Below are 15,026 nucleotides of genomic sequence, written 5' to 3'. Positions count from 1 at the left end.
TCCTTGGAATAATTACAATTAGGCTTAAAAGAAAAAGTATATTCCATAAATACCATACCTTTTTTCCTTCCATTTTTTAGACCTAAAACTTCTTTATTTTTTTTTTTCTTTTTAGACCTAATACATATTCTTCGTTATTTCATTAATAGAGTCAATTTCCAATATATAAATCGAGTCAATTGCATAAAAAAACCATACATTTTGCTTCTTTCATGTTTTAAACCTTAATTCTTTTTTTTCCAAAATAAACTCAACTTTAATTTATTTGTTGTTATTTTATTAATGAAATTCTATCAACATGTAACACTATAGCTCTAAACCAATGTACGTCTTAAACATCAATCACCTAATAGAATACATGGTTCTAAACCCTAAGCCACTATTCTTCTTCTTCTTCTTCTTCTTCTTCTTCTTCTTCTTCTTCTTATACACCATATAGGGTCTTCTAAAATGACTTAATCTTCAATCATTAGAACATAAACTTAGTAAGAAATATTTAAATATAATTTTGACATTGTAAGGATGAAACTCCTCCATTTACTTATTTCTCAAGATTGATTTCACAAGACAAAGTTTGATTTCAAAGGTTGTCTCAAGGCTCTGTTCACAAGGTCCAATGGTATGTTTATTTAAATAGTGTATAGGGATAATTTACATGTAAATTGCTATTTTTGATCTTTAAACCCATTTTGTCCAAGTATGTTGCACGTGAGTTTAGAGTGGGTTAGGGTGTATACCGATTCCATCAATGATATAAATAAATATATTGCTGTGTTTTACGCTTAAAACCTTTTTTTTTTTCAAATAAACATAACTTTAAAATAAAAAGGCTATGTTGCTCTGTTTAGTGTATGTATGCTAAGTTGATATTACATATCGAGAACCTGGGATGCCATGTCGCAATGATATTTATGGGTGTTGAAGCCTATGTGTTGGTTTTAATCAAGTTTGCTGGTCTTGCAACTCAAGTCACGTTCAAAGGGTACATGGGATTGGATTTCTATTAAAAATCTTCATCAATATATAATAGTTTTTGTAAAAAAAAGATAAAAAAAAAAATAAAAAAAAATCTATCTGATTCTACATAGTACCAGTGGCGGTGGCATGGGAAGTGAATGTGAAGTGGATGTGTAGTAGTGTAAATGGCATGTGGTATTTATAACGAAAAATAGGAAAATAAGGTAATAAAGAAAAAGAAAAAGAGCGCAAATTACTTATTTTATAAATGATTATTTCAATAAAAGACCTTATATTCTGATTTTTTTTTTCTTTTTAAACCTAATTTTTTTTTTTCTTTTTCGAAAAAGACTCAACTTTTATGTGTTACTTGTTATTTCAGACTTGACAAGTCACCAATAGGTAAATTATGTATTTTTGTTTCATAAAAGACCCTATGTTTTGTAGTTGTTTCCATTTTAGACTCAAAATGTTTTTTTTTTCAAAATAAACTCAACTTTAAAATTGATTATAATCTTCAAGACTAAATATATAAGGTACTTATTGACTACACCGAAAAAAAAATATACATGTATACACTAAAAAATGTTATCTAATCTATTATCTTTTGAGCGAATATAACGTAAAAGAATTGCAAAATTTTATTTTTTGTCTAAAAGATATAATTAAACTTTATCTTGGATATATATTATATCATTAAACATGATATATTGTTTATAGAAAATGTTATTATACCGATAATAAAAAGTTTGATGTTAATTTGATATTTTTTGGTAACATGGATAATACATGGCTAAGAAGAATCTTTTAGCATAATAACAAATTTTTTTATTTGTAGAAAAAAATACCATATAATTTAACAAACTATACAAAATAATTTTTTTAGTTTATCCATTATACTTATTTGGTGAGTTTGGACATATTTCCCTCTCTCACTTTTCTATATTATTTTTTTGGCCGAATTTTTTAATCAATTTTTTTAGAACAGTTAACAAACGCACTCACTATCATACTTCTAAACAAAAGCCATAGAGTATTTTGTAGCATTAGCCAATTATTAAATAATATGTTATAATTATATCGAATAAGTACATAAAAATATTAATCCTAAACAATGTATTAGTTTTGTTTAGATATATGAGATTCAAGTTTTAAGACTTTCTTAAAAAATGTTAACATCACATATGAATACATAAAACTATATTTTGGAATCAAACCGTTTGAGCATAAGTTGAAAATCCAAATAACAAGAATGATGTACACTTAAATATCAAAATATGATGGTTGATATTATTAACAATGGTTTGAATGTGGCGAATGAGCAAAATAGACAAAACTATGAAATTTTGTTGTAAAGAAAAATTGAATAGTTGGCTTACTACCTCATTTTATTAATCTATCTTATGTATACATAGTGTTCAGATCAATACATGGTGTTTGTATATCACTGTTATTGGATCTTAAGGATAATCATAATAATTACCAAAATAAAATGTTGGATTTCATTTTAATTTGAAAGGATATAATCATATTTTTATGCAATGAACGAAGTTAAGCTTCATTAAATCGGTGTAGTTAAGTATCTTATACAACTAGTGTTAAAGGTTGTAACTAATTTTAAAGTTGAGTTTATTTTGAAATTAAAAAAAAAACATTTTAGGTCTAAACTGGAAAAAAGTACAAAATATAGGGGTTTTTTTTATGAAATGAAAATACTTGATTTTCCTTTTGGTAACCTGCTCCAGCCTAAAATAACAAGTAATAAGTAAAAGTTAGGTATTTTCAGAAAGAGAAAAAAAAAATTAGATCTAAAAAGAAAAAAATCAAAATATATATGGTGTTTTATGGAAATAACCCTTTTATAAATCCTTGTACTTAGGTTAAATTCTAAAAGAATTAACATAAACACTTATGATACAATGTTAAAAGAATCATAATAAAAATAATAACAAAACCACTTATTATTGTGTATTTTGCAAACAATATTGAGCCTATGTATATTTTGTCAACAAAATATCAATATGGAAAATTGCGATTAATTGCTTATTTTGGCATTTATGAAATTTCTTTCAATGGTTTTTATTTTTGAAACATAAATATTTTTTATTAAAAATATCATGGCTAAAATTTCAAATTTACCAAAGTACAATGGATATTTTATATTCCATTATATTATATAGATAAATATGCGTCTAATGACTTAATCATTTGAAAATGTGTACACTTAGTTTTTAATTGAAAACAGAAAAACACATATACCCAATTCAAAAGACATAAAAGATTATCTATATACCATCAATCACATCAACATTCAATCATTAAGTTCTCGATCTAGCTAGCATGTATAGTAGAAGCATCACTTGTCAACATCTTCTCAACCTATATATATATATATATATATATATATATATATATATATATATATATATATATATATATATATATATATATATATATATATATATATATATATATATATATATATATATATATATAATCAAACAAAATGTAACATACAATACTTACAGGAATAATTCAATTATGTTTCAAATCGTAGTTTTTGACAATATTGCTAAAAGACCACTTTTTAACAAAAAGGAAAATAAAATATTAATATACGTAAAGTAAAATATATTTTATACAAATCCTGCTTTAAGGTATTAAAAACATATGTTGTTAAATAAAGCTTTAAATATTATATTAATATGTATATGAGGTCCACATCACATGAATGTGGGTGATGGCACATTTAGGATGGCCCATAGTTTTAAACATATATAATCTATTTATAAAATATTAAAAATCTATAAAACCAATTCACATGCTAATTAAAAATATATAAAATTATTTGGTTATAAGTTTTTAAACATAAGATACCACTAAAACAAGAGTGATAATAGAGAGAGAGAGAAAGAGAGGGGTTGCACAACCACAAATGCTTTTATCGGGTTTCCGGACTACACTCGGAACCATCACAATGGTGCAGTGACTTCAATCTCTAATTATTATTACTATTATTTTTTTTTTTAATTATCGGTTTTATTTGTATTAGTATTCCCATTTTGAATTATAAAAATATAATATATTTAAATCCAAAGATAAGGAACCAAAAATAATACTATAAAATTTGTAGTCTTTTTTTCTAAATTTTTCTTTATCAGTATAGATATTGGCAATCAAAAAGATGTCTTACATTCGAATAACACGTCTTTATATTTGAGGTAATTTATTCTTTTTAATATATATTAATAAAAAACAATTATTCATACAAGTCAAAAAGACAAAAGTGATCTCTTTTAAGATGTAAAGTATATTAAAGTAATATGTTTATTTGGATACTGATAATTAAAAGATACAAGTCATTTGTGGTATATGCATATACAAAATGCCAAATACAATTTATTTAAATATAGATATTTTAATGACCCCTGAACCACATTAAAAAAATTCCTGACGTGTTTCATTTTATTATTGTCTATTCTTCAAATATTGATAAATTAATATTATCATAAATTATAGTATTTAAATGCGATTATCATTTTTTAGACTAATTTGTCATAGCTTAGGCAAGTTGAAAGGTTTTTGTATATAAATAATATCCTTTTATATTTTTAAAATTTTTTTTAGAGAAAGAATTAGTAGTATTTATATATAATAATCTTATATGAATATAAAGAAAAGTAAAAAGAAAATATAAAATGATGTTTAACTTTTTCTACAGCAAAGTAAAAGTTAATCAAGTTTTGACATCGAATATCTTGTCACCTACTTTTGTTACTTTTTCAATTTATCCATAAAATCCATACTCAACATTTTATAAGTCTTAGTTAGATACATAACCTTGAAATCAATAACAGTCATATATCAAACTTTAAATAATTATCTACTACATGCCAACACATGTCTTAAAAGGTTGTACAAATAATATTGTCATCAAAGTTTAAGTTTTATTTCACAAAAAGTACAAAATTATTATTACAATAATTTTAATGTTTAACTAAATGACATCTCAAATAACTAGTATTTCTTTAGTAATTTTAGAAAATTAATTAATTTATTTATATTAATCTAAAATGTTTTACAAAAATCATTTTATTCAGTTAGTTGTTCTTTATATATTCACTATATCTAAAATATTAATTACAAACAAACGATAATATAAGTATCATTATGTAAAATTGTTAATTCATATAAATGAAATACAAATTTTTTTTACGTTATAGTTATAAAAAACATTAAAAATATTATGAGGTTATCATAAAATTTATACATGTAATTAATATTTAATAAAAATAATTAAAAACAAAGTTAATAGGGTAAAACTAACTATGTGTTTCAGTGACATTAAATAGTCAATTAAAAAAAACAAATTATAATTAACTATAAATCTCCACATTAAAATGTTGTAATATCATAATGTTTTTTTTTCTTATTGGAAGCATTATACCTAATTTTCTAAATTAGCAAAAGTATATATATATATATATATATATATATATATATATATATATATATATATATATATATATATATATATATATATATATATATATATAGAGAGAGAGAGAGAGAGAGAGAGAGAGAGAGAGTACTATGAATCAAAAAACAATAGTTATATCTTGTATATACCATACACAATCAATGTTCTTTCTTCGATATTACTAGAAAACCAAAAACAAGATTGATACATAATATTGTTCGAAAGAGTATTATTTTTTGGTTTTCGTGTATAAAAAAGAGGTGAATTTCTTTTTAGCATATTATATTATTAGTAGTTTTTGAAATGGAGTGTCATTATTTAGAGTGGTAGATGGGAGAATATTCAGAAGATGTTCAACCATATGTAATGCTTCAAACCAATATGTGGGAGGTAGATGAGCATGAAGAATAAGAGTACGAACGATGTTATTAATGGTGTGTAACATCTGTTATGATTTTCCGTTTTGTTAAGAGGCGTGTGAGCATGAAAAACAGATTTTAATACCATTTTGATCACACAAGTTATGAAATTGATGATTGTCAAATTCACCTCCGTTGTCACATTGAAAAATTTAGTGTCGGTGTTGAAGTGATTTTTAACGAAAGCACGAAAGTGAAGGAATTTAGAGCAAACTTCATATTTTGCACATAATGGGTAAATCCATACAAAATAAGAATAATTATCAAGAAAATGATATAGTATTTAATACCACTACAACTCATAACAGGAGATGTCAAAACATCAGAGTGAACAATATGAAAAGGAAAATGTGAAACAAAAGTAGATAAAGAAAAAGGCAGTTTGACATGTTTTCCTAATTGGCAAGGTTCAAAAGTACTAGAAATTTTATTTGTAGAACAAGAAATAAAACGACTATCAACTAGATGCTTGAGAACATGATGTCCGGGATGACCAAGACGTTAATGCCAAAGAATCGGAGAGATGGAGAGACAAGCTTGAGGTGTGGGAGTTATGACAGGATATAGATTGCTAGTACTGTCACATTGCATAAGAATTTGTTTGGTGCGTAAATCCTTCATAGAGAAATCAAAGGTGTTAAATTCAATAGTGCATTTATTTTCATGCGTAAATTGACAGACAAAAATAAGATTTTTAATGATTTGAGGAGTGATCAAAATATTTTTTAAAACCAAAGTGCGACATGGATTAGGATGAGAAATAGTAGAATGACCAATTGTACTTACAAGAATTGAAGATCTGTCACCAACTAAAACAGATGAAGAAAAATTACTCTTATTAGAAATATTTTTGAGTATACTTGTATCTTTGTGGAGATGAGACGTTGCACCGGTGTCCATGTACCATTCTCTGTTTCCCGGGTCTGACATAACTGAAGTTTGGAAAGCTCGCGGAATGATAGTGGGTTGTTGAGCGGAATTCAACATTGAGGGAGTGATCCATGATGGTTGTTGAGCATGTGAAAGAGTAATCAATGCATGTTGTTCTGGGCTTGAAGTAGTAGATGGGACAAAAAAATTAAATGGTTGAAATTCGATTGGTATGGACCCATTAGAAGGTTGTTGGGTTGTTGCATGTTGTTGGACTCCGACATGAGGGTTTGGAAGCAAGCATGTGCATTGAGTACTAGGTAGACGATAACAGCCGTACCCCTACCCATGCAGTGCCACTGCCCACCTGGAAATTGGTCACTGTTGTTTCTGCTACACTATCCACCATGATCATTCCATCCGCCACCAGGACCCCCTCACTACGAAAACGTGTATTGGATTATTGAGTCGTCGCATCAGTAGCAAGGATCGTTAATGAAGACGAGTCGTTTGAATGATGCGGCGCTGCTTGTTTTGCTGATCTTGGAGCATGTGTTGTTCTCCGACAAGTAACATGGAACGAGTTTCCATGAATGTTGGTAAAGGATTGCGGTGCCGGATGGTGGTAGCAATATGATGGAACTTGGGAGACAAGTCGTTGAGTGTGTATGCCACGAGATTCTTTTCTGGAACAGGATTGTTGAGATTGTCAAGAAGATCTGCAAGAGATTTAATGCGGTGCATTAGTCGGTCATTAAAGAGTCACCGATGGAGATATTCCGAATTTCATTATCAAGTAGAATCGATTTTGAGTATACCTGCATCTGCGTAGAGGTGAGACGTTGCAGCAGTGTCCATATACCATCCTCTGTTGCTGATCCTACATTATATCGCAGCTTAGCCGGTGCTCTTCAATATCTTACTTTTACTAGGCCAGACATCATGTATGATGTTCAAAAAATATGCCTTTACATCCATGATCCTCTAGAGCCTCACTTCACTGCTCTCAAACGTATTTTACGCTATATACGTGGCACAACACATCATTGGTTACAAAATTTCACCCTTGGACACAACCTTTTATCATGGTCTTCTAAACGCCAAAATACCACATCACACTCTAGTGTTGAGGCTGAATATCGCGGGGTGGCTAATGTAGTTGCTGAGACATGTTGGATTCACAACTTACTTCTTGAGCTTCATTATTCACCACATCGTGCTACCATTGTTTATTGTGATAATGTTAGTGCCGTTTATATGTCCTTGAATCCTATTCAACATCAACAGACCAAACATATTGAGATCGATCTACACTTTGTACGTGACAAGGTTGTCACTGGTCAAGTTCGTGTTCTTCATGTGCTTTCTAAGTTTTCAATATGCTAATATCTTCACTAAGATTTTACCGTCTACTCTTTTTCTTGACTTGCGATCCAGCTTGAACGTTTGCAATGCTACTCTCTTTCAATCTGCCTGCGGGGGGGGGGGGGGGGGGGGGGGGGGGGGGGGGTTTGGGGGTTAGCATATTATATTATTAATAATTTTTTTGTATAGCCTTTAGCCCATTCGTGGCCTCTTATAGGATTAACCCAAATCATTGTAATTGTATATATATATACTCTTTTGTGATCAAATGAAAGTCGTATGAAAGATTATCACTATTACATTTTTAAATGGATGGACCTTCCTATCCTGAAATTCAACTCAATTATAGAGGTTCTTCCACCATTATTACTACTTCCAAAAAGTTAGCATTGGAAGCGATTATTTGCACTATCTGGTGGGTTATTTCGTGTTCTAAAATTCAATAATTTTTGGAGAAAAGAAATATCATAAGGATTTTACGTTTGATTCGATATGAAATTATCCGTTTACTTGGTAGCGTAGTAGAAATCAAAAAGTTGTTATTCACTTGGTTATTATGTTACAAAATCTAGTTAATTAATGTCATCCACTTGTAATTGTTTTGCTAGTCGGTTTTGAATAATAATGTTGTTTAAGAAATTATGAAGCCTCCAATCCTCCCTTGGCTTATAATGGCAATCCCACATCCACATACCATGGTTGATGTAAGAACTGACCATACATCCCTTGTTCCATTTCAATCACAAAAGTGTAGGGTACCGATCTTAAGACAAGGAATCTCCTAACCAAATCCCTTCCTAAATTTAAGTTAAATTGTAATTGCCAAAAAATTTATGCAGATACACCATAAGTCAAAATCTTTAGTTTTATGTGTTTTTAGAGATAAATTTCTTCGAAAAATTGATCAAGTTTATATCTTTTAGTTTTATTTTGTGATATTTAGGTTGGTTTTAATTTGGTTATAACTAGGAACCTATTAATTATATTTGTTTTGGTTTTAATTTTGCTATAATGTACTCTTAATGAACGGGAATCGTTATGGTGGCAGTGACGAAACCAGGATCAAAGTAAAGGGGTATTCCAATTTTTTTTTAGGGTAACCTAATTTTTTTCCCGGGGTACTTGAGTTTCCCCGGTTCGGTTTTAAACCCAAATCTTAATCGAATTCTTAGCCAACCTCAAGTTTTGTTATATAAACATGAAGTTAAAGTATATTTTGATACTTGAATTGATGTGGGACTCAAAGTAGATATGAAATAAAGCATGATCATAACATGTTTATATAATAGAAAAAAATGACTGAGTTTACATGTGTTTAGCGAGGTGGGATAGAATTGCTGGAAAAATAAAACAAAAATAAACAAAGAATATGTAAGAAGCAATAATAGATCTCAAGACCTTTGCTTGAATAAGCGAACACCTTAACCAGCAAACCAACTGTTTGTTTGTGTTTATAAGTGGAAGGATGCATATATATACACTATACTTATTTTTTTTTTGAAGGATACTTGAACAAAAATTAGACTACTGAAAAAAATTTGAGGGATATCTTGGGCTATCCCGAGATCCCCTTGGATCTGCCCCTGTATGGTGGTGGGGTTGGCCGGTGATTGGTGGTTGTTGGTGTATGGTGAGTCTTGTAGTTTTTAAAAATGGTTGATAAAATTTTAAAAGTAAAAAAAAAAAAAAAAAAAGACAAAACACGGATAAGATGGAAATATTATCAATGGTTAACAGATAACTACGGACATAAGTAACTCAAAGGAATAAGTTATAACATTTTAAACTATAAGGATTATATGTATCACTTAGATCAAAACAGTTGACGAGTGCCAACCATAGCAACAAAACCATAATTACTCTGAAAACATAATGAAGGCGAATGGATGGCTATTTATACGAGGCAATTTCAATTCACCCGTATTCTAAATTGGTGCATGACCATTTCTTATTGATTGACAATTCCCATCAACAACCAAGCCAACCAATTTATCTATAAGAAATTATTAAAATGTTACTCCTTTTGTCTTAAAATTATTGTCTAGAGACAAAAAAAATACACAGATTAAGAAAACATTAATTATTACTAAATTTATACAATAAAATGAAAGTTTTGTCTTTACTTTACATTTAATGTTCCAATGAATGCTTAATTTGTTAAGTAATAATGATGAGATATTTTAGTAAAAATATTATTTATTTTTAGAAATTGACTATTATTTTAAAACAAACCAAAAAGAAAAGATGGACTATAATTTTAGGACGGAGGGAGTATTAATCTTATGAAAATATGAATATTGTCACCATTTCATATAGGTATGAGTACGTATAGAAAGAAAATATATGATGATATTTAGTTTCTGTTTATCTATTAAAAATTAGTAGTTTTGTTTTTTATTATGTGACCTAAAAAACCAACTATTTTTACACCAATTGAAAACCAAATTAATCGCAACTTTCATTAAAAAATAATCTAAAAGTATCAATATTTAGGTCTATATTGCTTTTTATTTTAAGAAAAGTGTAATGTTACTTATAAGTTATAATTAAAAAATAGAAATTTTATAAGCTGATGGCATAGGAACATAAACATATTACCGCCTCAACTCTCAACAAATGTTCCTCTGTCAATGCCTAATGGTTTATGAGTTAGTTATTTTTTTTATTAAACTTTATAAGTTACATTACACATTATTTCTTCTAAAAAATAATAGATACAGTTAATCTAATTAATTACTTTGCCTTTTTGTTTTTAACTGTATTCAGGATTAAAACGGATTTAAAGATGATGTGGCGTCCATAATTACTTGCTTTTATTGAATCTCGATAGGCTGTAGCTATGATAAAATGACTACGTAAATATAACCGCACACATTATATACACCTTATATATTATTGGATGTCACGATGGAATGCAATATAATATTTTGAATACTACTTGTCAGAGCTGCAATCCATTCTAATAAGGTAACAAATCATTAAAAAAAAAATATTGACCTAGGTCGGTATAATTCAAAGATAAGTAACTTGGAAAATTTAAAAGTTATTGAGCATTATTTTAATACATTACCCTAAAAATTTATGGTAAACAACTTTTATTAACGGAAATGGATAATCTCTTTAATATATTAGTCTTATAAGCATCCATAATACATGGTTTAATTATGAGAGATTACAAACCTATGTTGTCATTCAATAAATGAAATGGTATCTTATGAGTAGGGTTGTTAATCGGGTCAACCCGATCGGGTTTCGGGTTAAACGGGTCGGGTTAATCTGGTTTTCACAAAAAATAATTTAACCCGACACCTGACCCTATTAAGGTATAGGTTAGTCGGGTTCAGGTTAATCGGGTTTCGGGTTAATAGGGTCGGGTTAGCCGGGTTAGTCGAGTTAATACACTAAACACTTAATTTAAACCTAATATATATGGTTTTTTCAAGAGTGAAATCTAATTTTTACTCTTTTCTTAACATCAATAATGCATACAAATTGAAATAAATTAAAAGTAAAAGATCATGGACCTCATGGTTATTACAACATCCGAGAAAGCATGCATACCACAATAGCTAAAAGAGTTCTTCCATTATAAATATTAAAATAGATGAATTTTCAATCTTTAGTTAACGATCAACACCATATAGTTTATTCATGTTTATAGTTAGTTTAAAATAGAAATAACTATCAAAACAAAATCTTTACTTTCTCAGCCACTCCGGTACTTTTGAGATGAGGATGTTTTATATCTTTTTGGACTTCAACTTTAAAAATGGGAGTGATTTGACCCTTGTATGCTTCTAGAGCCACAAAAATTTACATTTTCAAAGGGTTTGTAGTCTTTTTGTGCTATTTAAGTAGAGATCAGTGGAATTTGTAAAGGTTGTGAATTCTTAACCGGGTTATTCGGGTTGACCCGAAACCTGATTTTTTTTTTTTTTTTATGAAAATCAACCCTAAACCCGACTCTAACTACAAATCGGGTTTGTCGGGTTAACCGGGTTCAGGTTTTTTTTGACACCCCTACTTATGAGATGTCATTTTGATATTTAATGAATGTGAAATTTAATAGTTGAATTGATAAATAAAAAAATTCTCTAATTCTTAAATAAAAGTTTAAAATATGTTTCATTGAATTTTGGTATAGTTCAATGCATTATGAACAAAAATGATATAGTTATATAAAATAACGAATAATGATGTGATAATTTGTTGAACTCTAGAAGATTTAATGTAATGTAGATGTCCTAAAAAATTTCAACCGATCAAGCTAACCCGTGTGAACATTGTTTTTAAGTCACTAGTTTATTAAGAAACTTTTCTTATAATTTAATTTTGGCATACATTTGATATTATAATTTCAGTAAATTTTCAATCAAATTCATTATTTGCTTATTATTTTATATCATTACAAAATTCCCATAATATTGAATTTTGCCAAAAAAATAAATTCTTTGGTTCTTATTACCACGTATAATATAAGTTAGAGAAGTGATTTATACACAATAATTTTTCTCCATACACAACAAGTTATGTTTTATGGAGTTGTATACTATAATACTTTAATATACAAATTATTATGTATGGAAAAATTTTGTTGTTGATCAATCAGTTTATAAGTTAGTGTATATGTAACTTACATATACAAGCACTAACAATAAAAAATGTAGTTTTTCTAGTAAAATTGGTTATGATAAAAATAATCCATGTACATATATAACAAACTTCATATTAGTAAATGAACTCGTGATATAACGTAAGTTTTATAGAAGAAAAGATAAAAGATAAATCTAAAAAGACTCTTATGCATGTTTCTAGGTTGCATGTTACATATCTTATTTAGTTAAGTCATTTGTTAGTATTTATTAAATTGGGTTGAACTATATTTAATATTAACATTTGAAAATAATTGTGTGTACTCAAAACTTTTCTAAGAAATTGAACAAAGCTTATGTATTGTCCCATTTTACTTGTACTTCAAAAAACATTCAGAGCAATTGGATCTATATTAGGACAACATTATCATGTTATATATTGTTGATAAGTTTTCCTTCTTAAATAGATTTATTTTTGAAGTTTAGTCTTCATCATCTATGTGCATGAGTTGCACCCTTCTCTTGGTTCTAGGCTAACTTGTTCTTTATATATATATATATATATATATATATATATATATATATATATATATATATATATATATATATATATCTGCAATTGCAGGAAAGTTAGCTTGATTGATTTAGCAAAGCATAAAAGCATGGATATGAGGCTTCTTCATGGGGTAGCATATGGACAATCATGGTTTGGTCAATGGGGTTACCATTTTGGTCGTGGAAGCTTTGGTGTGACACAACAAATGTATCAAAAAGCTCTCGATGCACTCCAAAACATTCCTCTGTGCATCATTGCTCAAAACATTGGCACTTCAAATATGGAGATACCACTTATGTTATCTAGATACCAAACTCTTTCTAGCCGTTCATTGGTAACCCTTAGTGATCTACTACGTTTCATGTTAGACCTCAAGTCAAGGCTTCCCAAAGAGAGTACTCTACATACATACAACCCTGGGATTTTAGTTGAGAATTCTTGTAGATGGTCACCAAAACGTATTGAAATGGCTGCTCGGGTGATTGTTGAGTCATTAAAGAAAGCGAAATTTAGATGGGTTTCAAGGCAAGAAGTTCGTGATGCTGCACGTGCGTATGTTGGTGACACGGGTCTCCTAGATTTTGTTCTCAAGTCTTTAGGGAACCATGTTGTTGGGAAGTATTTGGTCAGACGCTGTTTGAATCCAGTGACCAAAGTTTTAGAGTATTGTCTAGAAGACATTTCAAATGCTTTACCTAATCAAGAAGAGTTCATTACAAATGACTCCAAGTTGAAGACTCGGTGCAAGATCTCCAGGGTTCAACTTATGAGTGACATGTTTTGCATCTATAGACACATACTTAAAGGTCAAACAAAAGACATGGATACCACAATAACATCTACAATTTCACTTGCTTCCAGAATAATCCTTGATTCCAAGTACTTTGTTAAAGATTACAGTAAAGAAACACCTTTGAAACTTGAACCAGAAGTAGGAGAAAAATCCAAACTTTATTGCACCATCACAATACAAGACATTGAAGAGATCAATAGTCATGAGGAGTGCAGAAAAAAGCTAGTTACCACACCATACGAGACCATCATGCTAAGAAACAATGCGACATTCAATGATCTTGTAGATGAAGTTGAGAAAAACTTTAAGGAGATATATTGGGGATTAAAGAGCTTCATGTTTGGGTCCATAATGAACTTAAATCCAAAGGGATCTGATCAGGTGTTTAGGGTAACGAGATCTGGTAGCAGACTTGTTTTCCAAGGTAAATTGGTTGAAACAGGAATGAATCATGAAAGTATATATGAAAGTGGGTCGAGACAAAGCTTTATTGTGGATTGTGCTTGTGGAGCGAAAGATGACGATGGTGAACGAATGGTTGCATGTGATATTTGTGAAGTCTGGCAGCACACACGATGTTTGAAGATACCAAACAATGAAGAAATTCCAAATATATATGTTTGCAACCGATGCGAACAAGATATTTTAGTGTTACCAGCACTACCATAGTTACAAAAGTAGCATATCAATCTTACTTGATAATACATTCAATTGTTATCTATAATTATGCCACTTTTTTTTCCAGTTCAATGCTTTTGTTACATTATTTCAGCCGAAAAGTATATCATAAACTTGCGTATAGTGCATTTTATTTTTGATGCAATGGGTTAAGATTGACAATTGAAAAAACAGAGTTCAAAAAAGCAAATAGAATGCAAAAAAGAGAGAACCAATTTCTTGATGTATAGAAAATAATACATGACTACTACATATACTATAGGTGTATAAGATAAAAATGTATAACTCACAAAGTATTAACTGCATAACTAACACT

General features: G+C 29.0%; 1 protein-coding gene across 1 annotated transcript in view; it reads left to right on the top strand.

The window, feature by feature from the left end:
* Window positions 1-14,701, top strand: part of LOC111882398 (PHD finger protein MALE STERILITY 1) — a 26,984-nt gene extending 12,283 nt beyond the window's left edge. Inside the window, exon 3 of the mRNA XM_023878769.2 lies at window positions 13,309-14,701. Within this exon, the coding sequence (XP_023734537.1) occupies window positions 13,309-14,701 (1,393 nt within the window). The remainder of the gene's footprint in view (window positions 1-13,308) is intronic.
* Window positions 14,702-15,026: the final 325 nt, after the last annotated feature.

The sequence above is a fragment of the Lactuca sativa genome, chromosome 8 (assembly GCF_002870075.4).
Source record: "Lactuca sativa cultivar Salinas chromosome 8, Lsat_Salinas_v11, whole genome shotgun sequence".
Lineage (NCBI taxonomy): Eukaryota > Viridiplantae > Streptophyta > Magnoliopsida > Asterales > Asteraceae > Lactuca > Lactuca sativa.
The sequence above is the reverse complement of the archived record's forward strand: the minus strand, read 5'-3'. Positions and strand labels throughout refer to the sequence as shown.